Source organism: Carcharodon carcharias, chromosome 4, assembly GCF_017639515.1.
Source record: "Carcharodon carcharias isolate sCarCar2 chromosome 4, sCarCar2.pri, whole genome shotgun sequence".
In the NCBI taxonomy this organism is placed as follows: domain Eukaryota; kingdom Metazoa; phylum Chordata; class Chondrichthyes; order Lamniformes; family Lamnidae; genus Carcharodon; species Carcharodon carcharias.
Window position 1 is genome coordinate 201,158,383 of NC_054470.1, and position 19,166 is coordinate 201,177,548.

The following is a 19,166-nucleotide window of genomic DNA, read 5'->3' on the forward strand; positions in this document are numbered from 1 at the left end:
GGATGAGGTCTTGCATCAAGAATTCAGGGAGTTAGGCAGTAGACTAAAAAGCAAGACCTCTCATGTTGGAATCTCTGGATTACTCCCAGTGCCACGTGCTAGCGAGCTCAGAAATAGGAGAATAGCACAGATGAACCGCCCTGCGGGCGGGTTTGCTAGTGCTGTTTGGAGGAGTTTAAACTAATTCGGCAGCGGGAGGGGTCACAGAATGTTACCAGAATAGGGGCACATGTGGCTTAAGAGTTGGTGCAGGAGGGAGGGTTTTAGATTTCTGGACCACTGGGACCATTTCTGGGGAAAGTGGGACCTGTACAAACGGAACGGTCTACATCTGAACCAGAGTGGGGCTAACGTCCTTGCGGGCGGGTTTGCTAGTGCTGTTTGGCGGAGTTTAAACTAATTCGGCAGCGGGAGGGGTCACAGAATGTTACCAGAATAGGGGCACATCATAATACAGTAAAACAATTAAGTCAGAGGGAGTACAGCTGCACTAAGCTTCAAGGGAGTAAGGCAAGGCTGGATGCCAAGAGTATTACAGGTAAAACGGATGAGTAAAGGGTGAGGATTAACATGTGGAATGGTGATATAATAGCCATCACTGAGCCGTGGTTGAGGGAGGAGCAGGATTGGCAGCGCAACATTCCAGGATATAGAATCTTCAGGCGAGACAGGGGAGGGGGTAAAAGAGGAGGAGGCATTGCATTATTAGTTAAGGAGTCAGTTACTGCAGTAAGAAGAGATGATATCTTGGAGGGGGCATCAAATGAAGCTTTGTGGGTAGAGTTTAGGAATAAAAAAGGGGCAGCCATATTATTAGGTGTTTATTATAGACCCCCAGATAGTCAGCGGGAATTTGAGGAGCAAATATGTGCACAATTTGTGGAGGTGTGTAAAAACAATAACAATTGGGTAATTATATTAGGTGATATCAACCTTCCTAATATTAATTGGGATAGACATAGTATTAAGAGTTTGGATGGAATGGATTTCTTGAAATGAGAACTTTTTAGGTCAACGTGTAGAGGGTCCAACAAGGGACTGTGCATTGCTGGACCTAATTCTGGGGAATGAAGCCAGACAGATGGCTGAGGTGGTGGTGGGGGAGCATTTTAGTGATAGCGACTACAACATGGTACAATTTAAGCTTGTTATGGACAAAGAAATAGACAAGCTGCAAAAAAATGTTTTGGATTGGGGGAGAGTGGGTTTTAGTAAAATAAGGCAGGGTCTGGCCAAGGTAGACTGGGAACAGTTACTTGTGGAGAAATCTACAGAGGTACAGTGGGGGGTGTTCAAAAAGGAAATGGGGAGGGTACAAGCTCAACATGTTCCCTCTAGGGTGATAGGAAGGAGTAACAAGCCCAGAGAACCATGGATGCCCAGAGATATTCAGGTTACGATGAGAAGGAAAAGAAAGGCTTTTAGCAGGTACAAGGGAAGCAGATCAGCGGAGGCATTAGTGGAGTACAGAAAATGCAGGGTGGAGCTTAAGAAAGCAATTAGGAGAGCAAAGAGGGGATATGAGAAAGCTCTGGCTGGTAAAAGTAGGGAAAATCCCAAGATATTCTATAAGTATATCAATGGGAAGAGGATAACCAGGAAAAGAGTAGGGCCCACAAGGGACCAAGGGGCAATCTATGGGTGGAGCCAGAGGACATCGCTAGAGTGTTGAATGAATACTTCATGTTCGTCTTCACCCAACAGAATGAGGATGAAGGTATCGAACTCGGGGAGAGAGAGTGTGAGGTTCTTAAGCAAATTGATATAGGGAGTGACAAGGTGTTGGCAGGCTTAAAAGTGGACAAATCTCCAAGTCCGGATGATATGTGTCCCAGGCTGCTGAGGGAGGCAAAGGAGGGGGTCGCAGGGGCTCTGACCCAAATTTTTAATTCCTCTCTGGCCACAGGGGAGGTGCAAGAGGACTGGAGAACAGCTAATGTGGTTCTGCTATTTAAGAAGGGTTGTAGAAATAAGCCAGGGAACTACAGGCCAGTGAGTCTCACATCATTGGAGAAAATTCTGAAGGAGATTATCTGTCTCCACTTGGAGAGGCAAGTGGTAGTCAGGGGTTGTCAGCATGGCTTTGTCAGAGGGAGGTCATGCCTAACAAATTTGATTGAATTTTTTGAGGAGGTGACCAGGTGTGTAGAGAGTTGATGTAGTTTATATGGATTTCAGCAAAGCCTTTGACAAGGTCCCACATGGGAGACTTATAAAGAAGGCAAATGCACATGGGATACAGGGTAATTTGATAAGGTGGATCCAAAATTGGCTTAGTTGTAGGAGACAGAGGGTGATGACAGAAGGATGCTTTAGTGACTGGAAGCCAGTGTCCAGTGGCGTGCCGCAGGGATCTGTGCTGGGTCCCCTATTATTTGTCATTTATATAAACGACATAGATGACTATGTGGGGGGTAGGATTAGTAAGTTTGCGGATGACACAAAGATTGGCTGGGTGGTTAACAGTGAGGTTGAGTGTCTTGGGCTACAGGAAGATATAGACAGGATGGTCAAATGGGCAGATAAGTGGCAGATGGAATTTAACCCTAAAAAGTGTGAGGTGATACACTTTGGAAAGAGTAATTTGACAAGGAAGTATTCAATGAATGGCATGACACTAGGAAGCTCTGAGGAACAAAGGGACCTTGGCATGTGTGTCCATAGATCTCTGAAGGTGGAGGGGCATGTTAGTGGGGTGGTGAAAAAGGCATATGGGACACTCGCCTTTATCAATTGAGGCATAGATTACAAAAGTAGGGAGGTCACGTTGGAGTTACATAGAACCTTGGTGAGGCCACAGCTGGAGTGCTGTGTGCAGTTCTGGTTGCCACATTATAGGAAGGATGTGATTGCACTGGAGGGGGTGCAGAGGAGATTCACCAGGATATTGCCTGGGATGAAATATTTAAGTTATGAAGAGAGGTTGGATAGACTTGGGTTGTTTTCGTTGGAGCAGAGAAGACTGAGGGGCGACCTGATCGAGGTCTACAAGATTATGAGGGGCATGCATAGGGTGGATAGGGAGCAGCTGTTCCCCTTAGTTGAAGGGTCAGTCACAAGGGGATATAAGTTCAAGGTGAGGGGCAGGAGGTTCAGGGGGGATGTGAGGAAAAACTTTTTTACCCAGAGGGTGGTGGTGACGGTCTGGAATGCGCTGCCTGGGAGGGTGGTGGAGGTGGGTTGCCTCACATGCTTTAAAAAGTACCTGGATGAGCACTTGGCACGTCATAACATTCAAGGCTATGGGCCAAGTGCTGGTTAATGGGATTAGGCAGGTAAGTCAGGTGTTTCTGACGTGTCAGTGCAGACTCGAAGGACAGCCTGCTAACTTTGCCTGGTTTAACATATGAGGGATGGGCACTTCAGTGAGCTATGGGAGGGCGACTGGCACATCCAGAGGAAAATACACCTATTCCAAAATATACCTCCTTTAATAAAAGCAGAAGGAAGACCAGAGGGATTAGTACACTCTCTATTTTAAGCGATATACTTACACACACGGGCCACATCCACTATGATATGGGACTGCGTTTCCCCCAATGGGTTCTTTGCATGTATTGAAATATTGTGTATACCACTGCCATTTGAAATAGGAAATCCACACCAGTAATTGGGATAGGTCCTTGAAGCTACCTCACATGGAAGAGAGATCTGTGATGACCTAAAGAATGACAACATAAGAGACTCTGTGTAGTCACTGTTGCATGGTACTGTATTCTACAATACCCTCTATATACAGTTACAGATTTTCAAACTGCACAACTTGTGGGGACTAAAGTTAGAACTTCCCAAAGTAATTTCACATATATAGAAAGGACAAAATGAGTCCATTGGCAACTCATGGGGATATAGGGCAGCCAATTTCTGTACAGCAAATAAATGAATAACCTATTCTGAATGTTACTGGTTGAGGAGAAATGATGGCCTCAACACTGGGAGAATTCCCCAGCTCTTGTATGAACAGGTGTTATGGGATTGTTTGAGTCTACCTGAGCGAGCATAAAGTTTGAGCTGAAAAGCATCTCCTCACACACTGCACTGGAATTCCAGCAATGTAACTGACCAGCAAAGTTGCATATGCTGCAACACTGGAGGTACTCCAGAAGAATTAGTCATCTTGGCACACTCCTGCCCAATGCTGATATTTGGGAGCAGTTTCCCAGCCCAAGACATAAATATCCAGGCAGATGGACCAAAGGAAAACAGTTTACAAAATATGGTCTGAAGTAGCTGACTTTTCACCTGTGGGATCAGTGTTCAAATCACATCCAAAAGGACTAGATGAACATTTGTCCATCAACTTCATGGAATGTGTTTAGGCAGTTTCAGTCTGATCCCCACTGGGTATGGGAACTGTCCCTACTTCAACACCGATTTGATACCAGCCTCGGATGGAAAAGCCATAAGACAGGTATGGAGAAAGGCCCTACCAGTACTGTCGTGGTTAATCTCCTGAGGAACTAAAACCTTGATGAACACAAATTTACCAAGAGAAAAGTGATACAGGTACAGAAGGAGGAACTTACCTGTCAATGAGACGATATATAGTCTTATGCTTTGAAACTAATGAAGTCAACCTCCCTGGTTCCCAAGTACAGTTTAGTGTTTGTAAGTCACGCATTTCACAGCTGAGATTTTTTGGTATATCAGGTGGATCTAAATTAGAAGACACAAATTCAAAAGTGTTCATTATCATGCTGCTTTTGAAAATAATCATCTCACTGATGATGCTACAATGTACTGAGTTGTTACAATAATTAAGATGCAAGTACAGTAGAAGCCAAATGTAGTGATTTGTATTTTAAGTTGCTGGTTAGTGCCGAGAGTATCAGTCTGGACTAAATAAATGAAATTGAGTCAACAGGACAAAAGGAATTTGACTATAAATGAGGCTGAAAGGAGGGTGAAGGCAGCTGATTAATAAGCTGTCAAAAGGGAGCAGCAGAGATAAGCAGCTCTATAAATCAGTCCATGATTCCAGCAACAATATGACCAGCAGAACTGAAAGAAAGCCTGCAGGTAAAGCAACACTTGGTTCCTAATACAACAATTTCATTCTGATAGTACTGGGCTTCCACTTTGCAGCACCATTAACCAGAAAAGGAAACTTACCTCCCTTTGATCGTCTTTCGAGGTGAAAGCCACCTTAGCCATCACATATTGTATACTGCGTATATTGCGCAAGGCTGTATCTGGTACACTGGTATTGTAGAGTTTGTGTAATCTATGTGGTGCATTGTTTTTTATTTATTCTTTCATGGGATAGAGGGTCACTGGCTAGGCCAGCATTTGTTACCCATCCCCAACTTCCCTTGAGGAGGTTGTGGTGAGCCACCTTCTTCAACTGCTACAGTCCATCTGGTGTTGGTACACCTACTGTATTGTCAGGAAGAGAGTTCCAGGATTTTGGCCCAGCGGCAGTTAAGAAAGGCGATATGGATCCAAGACAGGGTGGTGTGTGGCTTGAGGGAATTTGCAGATGGTGGCGTTCCCATACTTCTGCTGCCCATGTCCTTCCAGATGGCAGGGGTCAAAGGTTTGGAAGGTGCTGTGGAAGGAGCCTTGGTGATTTGCTGCAGTGCATCTTGTATATGGTGTACAATGCTGCCACTCTGCATCAGTGGTGGAAGAAGTGGAATGTTGAATGTTTGTGGAAAGGGTGCCAATCAAGCAGATTGCTTTCTCCTGGATGGTGTCAAGCTTCTTGAGTGTTGTGGGAGCTGCACTCATCTAGACAAGTGGGGAGTATTCCATCACACTCCTGACTTGTGCCTTGTAGATGGTGGACAGGCTGTGGGGAGTCAGGAGGTGAGTTACTTGCCACAGGATTCCCAGCCTCTGACCTACACTTATAGCCACAGTATTTATGTGGCTGGTCCAGTTCCGTTTCTGGGTCAATAGTAACCTCCAGGATGTTGATAGTCAGAGATTCAGCGATGGTAATGCTATTAAATGTCATGGGAAGATGGTTAGATTCTCCCTTGTTGGAAATGCTTGGCACGTGTGGCATGAATGCAACTTACATTCGAACACATGAACTAGGAGCAGGAATAGGCCACTTGGCCCTTCGAGCCTTCTATACCATTTAATAAGATCATAGCTGATCTGACTGTAATCTCCCAGAATCACAGAATTGTTACAGTGTAGAAGGAGGTCATCTATCGTGTCAGCACCGGCTCTCTGAGCATTTTAACTTAGTGCCAACCTGCCTTTTCCCTGTAAACCTGCTCATTATTTCTATTTAAATAAGCATCTAATGCCCACTTGAATGCCTTGATTGAACCTGCTCACCAGACTTCCAGGCAGTGCATTCCAAACCCTAACTACTCGCTGTGAGAAAAGTTTTTTCTCACCTCATATTTGCTTCTTTTGCAAAACACTTCAAAATTGTGCTCTCTGGTTCCTGATCCGTTTATGAGCAGGAACAGTTTCTCCCTACCTACTCTGTCCAGGCCCCTTGTGATTGTGAAAACTATCAAGTCTCCTCTTAGCCTTCTCCTCTCCAAGGAAAACAGTCCCAGCCTCTCTTTCCTCATAACTGGTGTCTCATACAAAAATAGAAAATGCTGGAAAACCTCAGCAGGTCTGACAGCATCTGTGGAGAGAGAAACAGAGTTAATGTTTTAAGTTCGTATGACCCTTCTTCAGAGCTGAAGAGCCAGCTCTGTAGAAGGGTCATAGAGAATCGAAACATAAACTCTATTTCTCTCTCCACAGATGTTGTCAGGCCTGCTGAGGTTTTCCAGCATTTTCTGTTTTTGTTTCAGATTTCCAGCATCCGTAGTATTTTGCTTTTATCTGCAGCGTCTCATCCCTGGAACCATTCTCGTAAACCTCTTCTGCACTCTCTCCAATGAGTTCACATCCTTCCTATAGTGTGGTGCCCAGAACTGTACACAATACTCCAGCTGAGGTCTAACCAGTGTTTTATGTAAGTTCATCATAACCTCCCTGCTCTTGTACTCTATGCCCCCAAAAATGAAGCCTAGAATACTGTAAGCTTTAGAAACAGCTTTCTCTACCTGTCTTATCACCTTTAATGACTTAGGGATGGGCAATAAATGCTAGGACAAACAAATCCAGAGCTCCCTGGATTACAAAGGATACAGAAATTAAGTTAAAGAAGAATAAATGTGCACCCAGGTCTCAATGCTCCTGCACACCCTTTAAAATGGTATCCTTTATTTTATACTGTCTCTCCATGTTCTTTGCACCAAAGTGTATCACCTCACACTTCTCTGCATTGAATTCATTTTCCACCTATCTGCCCACCCCACCAATGTGTCAATGTCATTTTGAAGTTCTACACTGTCCTCCTCACAATTCTCCCAAGTTTTGTGTCGTCCGCGAACTTTGCAATTGTCCCCTACACACCAAGATCTAGATCATTTATATTTATCAGGAAAAGCGAGGGTCCCAATACTGACCCCTGGGGATCTCCACCAGAAACCTCCTTCCAGCCCAAAAAATACCCATTAACCGTTACTCTCTGTTCCCTATCCCTCGGTCAATGTTGTATCCACTTTGCTTCTGTCCCTTTTATTCCATGACCTATACATAGTTTTCTTCACAAGTCTGTTGTGTGACACTGTATCGAATGCCTTTTGGAAGTCCATATACACCACATCAATGGCCTTGCCTTCATCAACCATCTCTGGTTACCTCTCAAAAAATTCCATCAAGTTAGTTAGACACAATTTTCCTTTAACAAATCCATGCTGTCTCTTCCGAACCAATCTACATTTTTTCATGTAACTATTAATTCTATCTCAAATAATTGTTTCTAGAAGTTTTCCCACCCCCACAGTTAAATTGACCGGTCTGTAATTGCAGGGCAGACCTTTACAATCTTTTTTGAACAAGGGCGTAATACTTCCAATTCTCCAGTCCTCCGGTACCTCCCCCGAATCCAGGGAACATTGAAAGATTATTGCCAGTGCCTCTGCAATTTCCACTCTCGCTTCCTTCAATATTCTTAGATACATATCCTCCGGTCCCGGTGCCTTACCAACTTTAAGTACCAACAGCTTATCCAATACTACCACCTCATCAATTTTAAACCGTTCCAGTGACTGAGTTTCTTCCTTTGTCACTACGGCCTGGACAGCATCTGCCTCATAGGTAAAAACACCTCAGCTATACCTCTTGCTTCTATGCGTAAATCCCATTTTTGGTCCTTGATAGGTCCTACTCTTCCTTCTACCATGGTTTTCCTGCTGATGTGCATATAGGATACTCAGCAATTTCCTTTTACGTTAGCTGTTAGTCCTTTTTCATAATCCTTCTTTGCTTCTCATCTTTGCTTTTTCACACCCCTTCTAAATGTTCTATATTCAGCTTGGTTCTCAGTTGTATTTGCAACTCGACACCTGTCGTAAGCACATTTATTCTTCTTTAACTTAATTTCTATCTCCCTTGTCATCCAGGGAGCTCTGGATTTGTTTGTCCTAGCATTTATTGCCCATCCCTAATTGCCCTTGAGAAGGTAGTTGTGAGCTGCCTTCTTGAATCGCTGCAGTCCATGTGGTGTAGGTACACCCACAGTGCTGTTAGGAAGGGAGTTCCAGGATTTTGACCCAGCGACAGTGAAGGAACAACGATATAGTTCCAAGTCAGGATAGTGAGCAGCGTAGAGGGGAAGTTGCAGGTGGTGGTGTTCCCATTCATCTGTTGCCCATGTCCTTCTAGATGGTAGTGGTCGTGGGTTTGGAAGGTGCTGTCTAAGGAGTTTTGTTGAGTCCCTGCAGTGCATCTTGTACACATTGCTGCCACTGTGCGTTGGTGGTGGAGGGAGTGAATGTGTGTGGATGGGGTGCAAATCAAGCGGGCTGCTTTGCTCTGGATGGTGTCAAGCTTCTTGTGTTGTTGGAGCTGCACTCATCCAGGCAAGTGGAGAGTATTCCATCACACTTCTGATTTATGCTTTGTAGATGCTGGACAGGCTTTGGAGTCAGTAGGTGAGTTACTCACTGCAGGATTCTTAGCCTTTGACCTGCTCTTGTAGCCACAGTATTTATAGAGCTAGTCCAGTTCAGTTCCAGGTCAATGGTAACCCCCAGGATGCTGATAGTGGGTGATTCAGCTACGATAATGCCACTGAATGTCAAGGGACGATGGTTAGATTCTCTCTTGTTGGTGATGATCATTGCCTGGCACTTGTGTGGCGCAAAGTTCACTTGCCACTTGTCAGCCCAAGCATGGATATTGTCTAGGTCTTGCTGCATTTAGACACAGACTGCTTCAGTATTTGAGGAGTCGTGAATGCTGCTGAACACTGTGCAATCATCAACGAACATCCCCACTTCTGACCTTATGATGGAAGGAAGGTTATTGATGAAGCAGCTGAAGGAGGTTGGGCCTTGGACACTACCCTGAGGAACTCCTGTAGTGATGTCCTGGAACTGAGATGATTGACCTCCAACAAACACAAGCATCTTCCTTTGTGCTAGATATGACTCAAACCAGCAGAGAGTTTTCTCCCTGATTCCCCTTGACACCAGTTTTGCTTGGGCTCCTTGATGCCACACAGAGTCAAATGCATACTGATGTCAAGGGCAGTCACTCTCAGCTCGCCTCGGGAGTTCAGCTCTTTTGTCCATGTTTGAACCAAGGCTGTAATGAGGTCAGAAGCTGAGTGGCCCTGGTGGAACCCAAACTGACATCTAATATGTTTCAATCAAGTTGCCTCTTACTCTTCTAAACTTCAACAGATGCAAGCCTAACCTGTTCAATCTTTCCTCCCAAGATAATCTACCCATTCCTGGTATTAGTTCAGTAAACCTTCTTTGAACTGCTTCTAACTTGCCACTTCTCACCTAAAGCTTGAACGCTGCCTAGGTCTTGCTTCACATGGACACGGACTGCTTCAGTATCTGAGGAGTCACAAATGATGCTGAACAGTAACAAACACCCCTACTTCTGACCTTATGTTGGAGGGAAGGTCTTTGATGAAGATGTTGAAGATGGTTGAACCTAGTGTAAACTGGCCTAGATTTTATATTTTATTTTAACAGGATCTAATGTGCTTGCTTAAACTGACCATTTTACAAACATGTATTCTGCAACTGACCAAGTCGTCATTGTGTACTAACACATTATCAGAAAAGAAACCATGTTGTCACTGCTAACCTTCAACAATCTAACTCAACATAGTATTGTGAAGCCGTCACTGATCGGCAACAGATGATTGTATTAGAAGTTCCTCAATTACCCTGAAACTGAAGGATGAGTAATTATTAAAGCTAATAACAGTCAAATTATAACAATATCTATATTTCACATTAATATTCCTATGTTAGGATTAAAGTATAAAACATGCTGTAACAGCATCTGTAAGAAAGCAAAAACAAAAACAGAATTACCTGGAAAAACTCAGCAGGTCTGGCAGCATCGGCGGAGAAGAAAAGAGTTGACGTTTCGAGTCCTCATGACCCTTCGACAGAACTCAAGTTCTGTCGAAGGGTCATGAGGACTCGAAACGTCAACTCTTTTCTTCTCCGCCGATGCTGCCAGACCTGCTGAGTTTTTCCAGGTAATTCTGTTTTTGTTTTTGATTTCCAGCATCTGCAGTTTTTTTGTTTTTATCTCTGTAAGAAAGCAACCTACACTATCCAATAGAGGCCCTATCACAATACACTGTCCTCGACTAATCCAGTGCCGGACCTAATAAGGCACTTCTTCAGTTTTGAGATAAGGGATACATCTTGAAATACTCAATTGTCCTATGCCTAAGGCAATTTGTGCAAATGACTAGATCCAATGAAATTAACCCTTACAGAATTATTGACCAATTAGCTATTACAACAGTGGGCCAAGCTCGTATGATGCCAGAATTAGGTATAAAAGGAACACCACCACCTGGAAGTTCCCCTCCAAGTCAAACACCATCCTGGTTTGGAAATATATCACCATTCCTTCACTGTCACTAGGTCAAAATTTTGGAACTCCCTCGTTAATAGCACTGCGGGTGTTCAAGAAGACAGCTCACTGCCACCTTCTCAAGGGTATTTAGGGGTGGACAATAAATGCTGGCCTAGCCAGCGATGTCCATATCTCATGAATGAATAAAAAGCAAATGTTTTCGGAACCATTTTGCCTGCACACCAAGTAGAGGCTTGACCAACAGATCCTCAGGGGCAGAGGGAGTTCCTGTCAGGAAAGGTACTGGGCCCAGGGAGAGGCGCAAATCCTTGTCAGCGTGGACCCCAAATAGTGCAGGTTCCTTTGGAGGTAGAGACAAATACCTTCTGAATTGGCCATCCACTTGAAGCCAGTCTGTAGTTGGAGTCTGTAGTGTATTAATCATAAGTATACCTATGTTTTCTTTTTATTAGTTTATTGATAAGTGAATAGTTGTTTTATTTTATCTTTTATTCACTAAGCATTGGTATTATTTGCTAATTCAGTGTCTGAGTCTTTACCTGATGGTTATATCTCTGGTGAACTAAATCAGTTTAAAAAGGGTTAATTTGGGATCCAGTAATTATGCTGCATGTAACTAAATTAAGCCAAGTTTAAATTTATCAAAACACTTTTTTAAAACTTGGGACACTACCCTGATGAACACCTGCGGTGATGCCCTGGGGCTGAGATGATTGACTTCCAAAAACCACAGCCATCTTCCTTTGTACTAGGTATGACTCCAACCAGTGGAGAGTTTTCCCCCTGATCCCCATTGACTTCAGTTTTCCTAGGGCTCCTTGATGCCACACTCGGTCAAATGCTACCTTGATGTCAAGTACTGAAGGGGATTGGTATAGGTATTACTTACTGGTATTGTATGGTATGTGCTATACTGGCACTGCACAGTAAATTGACAGCTTAAGGTACACTGGTATTCAATCTCTGAATCACATCAATGAGCAACATTTGTTATCCTATCCTTCAGCATCCACATAAATGCAGAAATAAGTCCACACAATGTTAATCCCCATTTATCCCTTCACAATACTTACAGCCAATATATATGACTGCTCCTATGTACCCAGAGCTTACAACGCAAACAACGTTTGTTCCAGATTCTATCGATGCAGAGATATTCTGTATCCTGATGGCCTGGCTCCTGTCACTTAATTTAATAGTTGATGCATTCAAGTTGCCAAAGGTTAAATCATCAATTTCTTTCCCTTCACCAGCTATGCAACAAAATGACAGGCTGGATCCCACTTTCAGAACAGTACCATCCACAGGATAGACTTTACTCTTGGTTTGATTAGATGTGTCCAGTCCTGAAAAATGAACAATATAGTGAAATATTAATTACAAATAAAACAGAAAATGATAGACAAGTTCAGTAGTTCTGGTTGTGTTAAGGGAGAGGGCAAGGAGAAGTTATGGGAGAAGGGCGAGTGGGGGGTGCTAGGAGCAGGGACGGGGGGCAGAAACGGGGCGGCTGCAGGGGCTAGGGGCAGGAGCAGGGGTGCAGCAAGGCAGGAACGGAGCGGCAAGGTAGGAAGGGTGAGAGGGGAGGGGCAGGAACTGGGGGGGTGGGGGGGAGGCAGGAACAGGAGGGCGAGGAGCTGGAACGAAGCAGCGGGGTAGGAAGGGCGAGAGGGAAGGCGGAGGCAGGAACAGGGGAGCGAGGGGAGAGGGGGAGGGGCAGGAACGGGGGAGCAAGAAGGGAGGGCCATTAACGGGGAAGCAAGGGAGGAGGGGCATGAACGGGGCAGGTGGAGAGACAGGAACCGGGGCAGTGGAGGGGCAGGAATGGGAGGGGGAGGGGGAGTTGGAGGAGAGAAGCAGTGGTCTACATTTAAATGTCAGAACGCACATCATGGCTTCATACCGGTATAGCCAACCATATCATATCATCACACGGTTTCACCCAGGGAACCTTCCATTTCCACAGGAGTAGTGACAGTGTTTCAATAACCATCTGCAAAATGTAAAGTGCAACTTACCGTGAAGTGTTAACAGTGGGCTCCAGTGACTCCAAGCTTTGATGCCGTCAAACAAGGCACCATCGTCATTGCTAATGGAGCGGATTCTCACAGAGTGTGCTGTGCACTGGAGGGGCATATCTGATGTCCAAGTTATCTGCAGCATCCTCTTCTGGGTGAAGTCTAGGGTACTACTGTGATTCCCCTGCAAATATGAAACATTTTTTAAAAACGTGGGTCGGAAAAAAAAATCAACCTAATAGGGTAGAAACAGAGAAACTTCATTTGGTGGATTTGTTAATCTGGGACTAGGGAACATAAGACTAAAAATGATAGCCAGATGTTATAGGAAACCTTGCTGTGCAGAAATATGCTGCTACATTTCCTACCTTTTATACTGTTTATACATTGCCTATAAAGTGCTTTGGGATGTCCTTTTACCATGAAAAGCACTATGTAAAAACAGAATGTGTACAGCATAGAAGGTTGTCACTCAGCCCTTCATGCATTTCTCTGCAAGACCAATTCAGTTAACCCTACTCCCCTGCCATTTCTACCGGCCCTGAAAATTTTCTCTCTCCAGATAATTATCCAATTCCCATCTGAAAGCTACAATTGAGTTCGTGCTCTTCCTGCCAATGGGAACAATTTTTCTCGATCTGCTCTGTTCAGACCCCTCACGATTTTGAATACCTCGATCAAATCTCCTCTCAAACTTTTCTTCTCTGAGGACAGTTCTAGCTACTTCAATCTATGCATATAACTGAAATCACTGTGTCGTGTCAAAATGATGTGACAAGAAATTCAAAGCTATATAACAAAATGTCATTGTTTTGTGCTATTTGCGTAATGGACTCTCTGCTGAACCAAAAAAGATGGCTGCTATGAGTCACATGACAACAGGATTGGCCCTTTGTTCCCGAAGCTACAACAGGAGTTTCAAGAACAAAAGAATCCTCTCATCATCAGGGAATCTCACACCTAATTGTGAGGACATTATAATCAGCAAACCAAGAGACTCGCAGGCCACAGAATCTTTATAGCGCAAATGAAGGCCATTCAGCCCATTGAGTCTGCACTGGCCCTCTGAAAGAGAATTCTACCTAGTCCTACTACTGTCTGGCCTTATCTCCATAACCTTGCACATTCTTTCTTTTCAGATAGCCATCCAATGTCTTATTGAATACCTCGATCAAACCTGCCTCTACCCCCCTTTCAGGAAGTTTGTTCCAGACTTCAACCACCCTCTGGGTAAAAAATTTCTCCTCATCACTTTTACTCCTTTTTCCAATTCTTTTGAATCTATACATTCTAGTTCTTAATGCCCCTTTGAGTGGGAACAGTTCCTCACCATTTACCCCGTTCATACCCTTCAGGATCTTGAATACCTCTATCACGTCTTTTCCCAGTCTTATTTTCTCCAAGGAAAACACAAGAACATAAGAACGAGGAGCAGGAATAGGCAATTCAGCCCCTCGAGCATGCCCTGCCATTCAATGTGATCATGGCTGATCTCACTTCAGCCTCAACTTCAATTTCCACCCCTCTCCCCATAGCCTTTCAACCCGTTACTAATTAAAAATCTGTCTACCTCCTCAAATTTATTCAGCATCCCGGCATCTACTGCACTCTGAGGTAGTGAATTCCACAGATTCATGAACCTTTGAGAAAAGTAATTCCTCCTCTTCTCTGATTTAAATCTACCATCCCATAGCCTAAAACTATGGCTCTCATTCTAGCATGCCCCACAAGGGGAAATATCCGCTCCACATCTACTTTGTCTATCCCCTTTAGCATCTTATATACCTCAATTAAATCTCCCCTCGTCCTTCTAAACTCTAGTGAGTATAGGCCTAAACTGCTCAATCTCTCCTCATAAGACAAGCCCCACATCTGTAGAATCAATCTAGTGAACCTCCTCTGAACTGTCTCCAATGCAACTACATCCTTCCTCAAGTAAGAGGACCAAAACTGTGCACAGTACTCCAGGTGCGGTCTCGCCAATGCCTTGTACAGTTGCAACAACACTTCCCTATTTTAATACTGTATTCCTTTAGAAATAAATGCCAAAATTCCATTTGCCTTCCTTATTATCTGCTATACCTGCATACTAGCTTTCAGCGATTCATGCACGAGGACACCCAGATCCCTCTGCACTGAAGCATTCTGAAGTTTCTCACAGTAACAACCTCTCCATTCTGTCCTCATAGCTACAGTTCTTCATCCCTGGAATCATTCTTGTAAATTTCCTCTGTACTCTCTCCAATGCCTAAGATATTATCGGCATTCACTCAACCAATTTTTTATTCAAGTGCCTACTTTATCTTTTATTCCGTGAGCTGGAACTTTGTTCACAAGTTTGCTGTGTGGATCAAATGCCTTTTCAAAATCCATATACACCACATCAACAAACAGCATTACCCTTATCAACCCTCACTGTTACCTCCTCAAAAAACTAGTAATTTAGTTAAACATGATTTTCCCTTAATGAATCTATGCTGGCTTTCCTTAATTACCCTGCATTTGTCTAAGTGGCTATTGATGTTGCCCCAAACTATAGTTTCCAGAAGTTTCCCTACCGCGGAAGTCAAACTGACTGGTCTGTAGTTGCTGGCTTTATCCTTGCACCCCTTTTTGAACAAGGGTGTAACACTCACAATTCTCCAGTCCTTTACACCACCCCTTTGTCTAAGGAAGACTGGAAGATAATCACCAATGCCTCTGCAATTTTCACTCTCACTTCCCTCAGTAACCTTGGATGTATCTCATCCAGTCCTGGTACCTTATCAATTCCCCACCTGCCTGGATGAGTGCAGCTCCCACAACACTCAAGAAGCTCAACACCGTCCAGGAAAAAGCAGCCCCTTTAATTGGCACCACATCCACAAAAATTCACTCCCTCCATCACCAACGCACAGTAGCAGCAGTGAGTACCATTTACAAGATGCACTGCAGAAAATCACCAAGTTTCCTTCAACAGCAACTTCCAAACTCACGACCAATACCATCTAGAAGGACAAGGGCAGCAGAGACATTGGAATACCACCATCTGGAAGTTCCCCTCCAAGTCACTCACCATCCTGACCTGGAAATATATCACCGTTCCTTCACTGTCGCTGGGTCAAAATCCCGGAACTCCCTTCCCAACAGCACTGTGGGTGTACCTACACCACATGGACTGCAGCGGTTCAAGAAGGCAGCTCACCACCATCTTATCAAGGGCAACTGGGGATGGGGAATAAATGCTGGCCCAGCCAGCAAAGCCCACATCCCATGAATGAATAAAAAAATTTAAGTAAAGATAGCCTTTCCAAACCTCCTCCATTTCAATTTTAAGTTCTTCTAGTGTACCAGTTACCTCCTCTCGCAGCCTGGTTAGCATCTTCTGTCTTTGTAAAGACATATGCAAAGTAGTCATTCAATACCCCCGTTATTTCTCCCGCCTTCACGTGCAAGTCCCCTACTTTATTCCTAATCAGTCCTACTTTTTCTTCTGCCACCCATTTATTATTTAAATTTAAAAGGTCATGGGATTCCCTTTTATATTAGCTGCCAGTCTCTCTTCATGCTCTCTCCTTGCTTTTCTTAGTTTTTTCACTTCCCCTCTGGTCATTTTATATTCAGCCTAATTCTCCATTGTATTTTCTATCTGATATCTGTCGTATGTGCACTTCTTCCCTTTCATCTTCGCCTCTCTCTCGTCATCTAGCATGCTCTGGATTTATTTGTCCTTTATATTCCCCTTGACATTGCCTGCAATACTATTTCTTTGAAGATGGCCCATTGTTCAGCCACCATCTTTTCTGCCAACATTTCATTCCAACTCACACAACTCAGGTGCATTCTCATCCCTTCGAAGTTGGCTTTCCCCCAATCAATTGTCCCTGGTCTGGATTGTTCCTTGTCTTTTTCCATGGCCAAACTAAACCTTATGGTACAATGGTCACTGCCCCTTGAATGCTCTTCCACTGTTCTTTGATCCATTTGGGCTAACTCATTCCCCAGAACCAGGTCCAATAGTGCCTTCCCTCTGTGGCAGAAAGTTATCTTGAACACATTCCAGGAACTGTCGCCCCTCTTGTCCATTTGCACTATTCCTATCCCAATCTATATTTGGATAATTGAAGTCCCACATTATAATTAATCTATAATTCTTGCACCTTTCAGTAATTTCTTTACAGATTTGTTTCTCTACATCCCTTCTGCTGGTTGATACTCTATATACTGCACTGATCAATGCTATTGAACCTTTTTAACTCCTTACCTCTAGCCAGAGAGATTCCGTCCTTGACCCGTCTGAAACATTCTCTCTCTCTCCAGTGCTGTAATGTCATCTTTAATCAATACTGCCACTCCCTGCTCCCTACTTTTCTTCCTTTCCTGTCCAGTATAGTAATATCATAATTACATCTGTCAACTGTGTCTGCAGTTCACCAATTTTATTAATCCTAATTCATGCGTTCACATATATGTGCATCAGCCCCGATTTAGGCTTTTTTACTTCCCCCCCTTACTCTGGCCCCAGCTAATGACTTACTATAGCCTACTCTTGTTCTATCAAACTCTCCAAGTATTCTATCTACCTTGATACTACTCTCTGATGTATCCTCCTTATCAATTAATACTTCTCTCTGCCAGTTTTTCTCCTCTCCACTCTGAATTTCCTTTCAGGTTCCCATCCCCGTCAATCTAGTTTAAACCATCCCCGACATCATTAGCAAACCTCCCCACAAGGACATTAGTCTCAGTCCTGTTAAGGTGTAGCCCATCCTTTTGTACAGTTCCTACCTGCCCCAGAAACAGTCTCAATGCCTCAGAAATCTAAAGCCCTCCCTCCTACACCACTTCTCCAGCCATGTGTTCAACTGCTCAATCTTCCTATTCTTATGCTCACTGTGAATAATCTTGAAATGATTTTTAATTACTTCCTAACTCCCTAAAATCTGTTTCAAGACCTAATCCCTTTTCCTACCTATGTCTATGGTTCCAATGTGGACCATGACCTTTGGCTGTTCACCCTCCCCCAAAAGCATATCCTGCAGCTGCTCTGTGGCATCCTTAACACTGGTACCAGGTAGGCAACATACCATACTGGAGTCACATCTACAGCCACAGAAATGCCTGTCTGCTCCCTTAACTATTGATCCCCTGCCACTATAGCACTTCTACTCTTCCTCCTTCCATCCTTGTGGCTGAGCCATCCTGTTGTGCCATGCACTTGGCTCTTGTTACAGTCCCGAGGAACCATCTTGCTCACCAGCATCCAAAATGGAAAAATGGCTAGAGAGCGAGATAATCTCAGGGGATTCCTGGACTACCTGCCTATTTCTCTTAGATACTCTGGCAGTCACCCATTTCCTTTCTGCCTGTGTACTTATTAGCTGCAGTGTGACCACGTCTCCAAATATGCTATCCACATAATCCTCAGTCTTGCAGATGCATCACAGTGACTCCAGCCGCCGCTTCAGTTCGGCAATCTGCTGCTCAAGTTTCTGCAGCTGGTGACACTTTCTGAAAATGCAGTCATCGAGGGCACTTTGTGCCTGCATGGCTTCCCACATCCTGCAGGATGCACATTCCACATGGCTGAGCTGCACTGAAGTACCTTGGAATTTATTAAAATGCTTACTACAGTATGGTATAACAAAATTACTCACCTGTCATTCAGCATCGTCTCCTCTGGGCTGAGTCCAGAAAGGCCTCTAACTATCAACCAATCAATTTACGGGACTCTTGTGACGTCACTTATAGATTTTATCTATAAACTGCCAGCATTCTCCCTCTGCTGTTTTATGGGCTTTCTGTCTCTCTGAACTCCTGCTGCTTTACGGGCTCTATGTTGTTTAGTTAGCTTAATTTAATTACTTTCTTAATTAACTTAGAATAATTCCTATGTATACCACACCTTTTTCCCCCGTGCACCTAATTCACTACTCACTCGGTCTCCATCTCACTCCAGCGTAGTCACCTGTCTCCTCGTGCGGTTTTAAAGGTCCGTCTCTTTAATAGACTTCTGATGAGTCACAAGCTCGTTTAGCTTCCTGCTACACTTATTAACAATAATTGAACCAACGCTTTCAGCTGATTGACAGTTAACTGCCACTGCCAGGCAGCTCCATTTAACAAGCTAGTCTATCTTACTTGCAGGTTGCTAGTTTTTAATCAGTGCTTGATTCGTAATCTATATTTAAACAGGAAAACGACGTAGCAAAACTTACTTCATGATCCTAAATCACTATTCACTCAATCTCTATCTACACTGACTTAATCGCCTGTCTCCTCATGTGC

The 19,166-nt window shown here is 43.9% G+C and overlaps 1 protein-coding gene across 1 annotated transcript in view; it reads right to left on the minus strand.

Annotated features, from left to right (window-relative positions):
• LOC121277198 (leukemia inhibitory factor receptor-like) overlaps positions 1-19,166 on the minus strand; it is a 206,860-nt gene that overhangs the window by 35,108 nt on the left and 152,586 nt on the right. The window contains exons 7-10 of the mRNA XM_041186347.1: positions 12,900-13,083; positions 11,955-12,227; positions 4,527-4,656; positions 3,495-3,661 (exon numbers count right to left, since the gene is read on the minus strand). Of these exons, the coding sequence (XP_041042281.1) occupies positions 3,495-3,661; positions 4,527-4,656; positions 11,955-12,227; positions 12,900-13,083 (754 nt within the window). The remainder of the gene's footprint in view (positions 1-3,494; positions 3,662-4,526; positions 4,657-11,954; positions 12,228-12,899; positions 13,084-19,166) is intronic.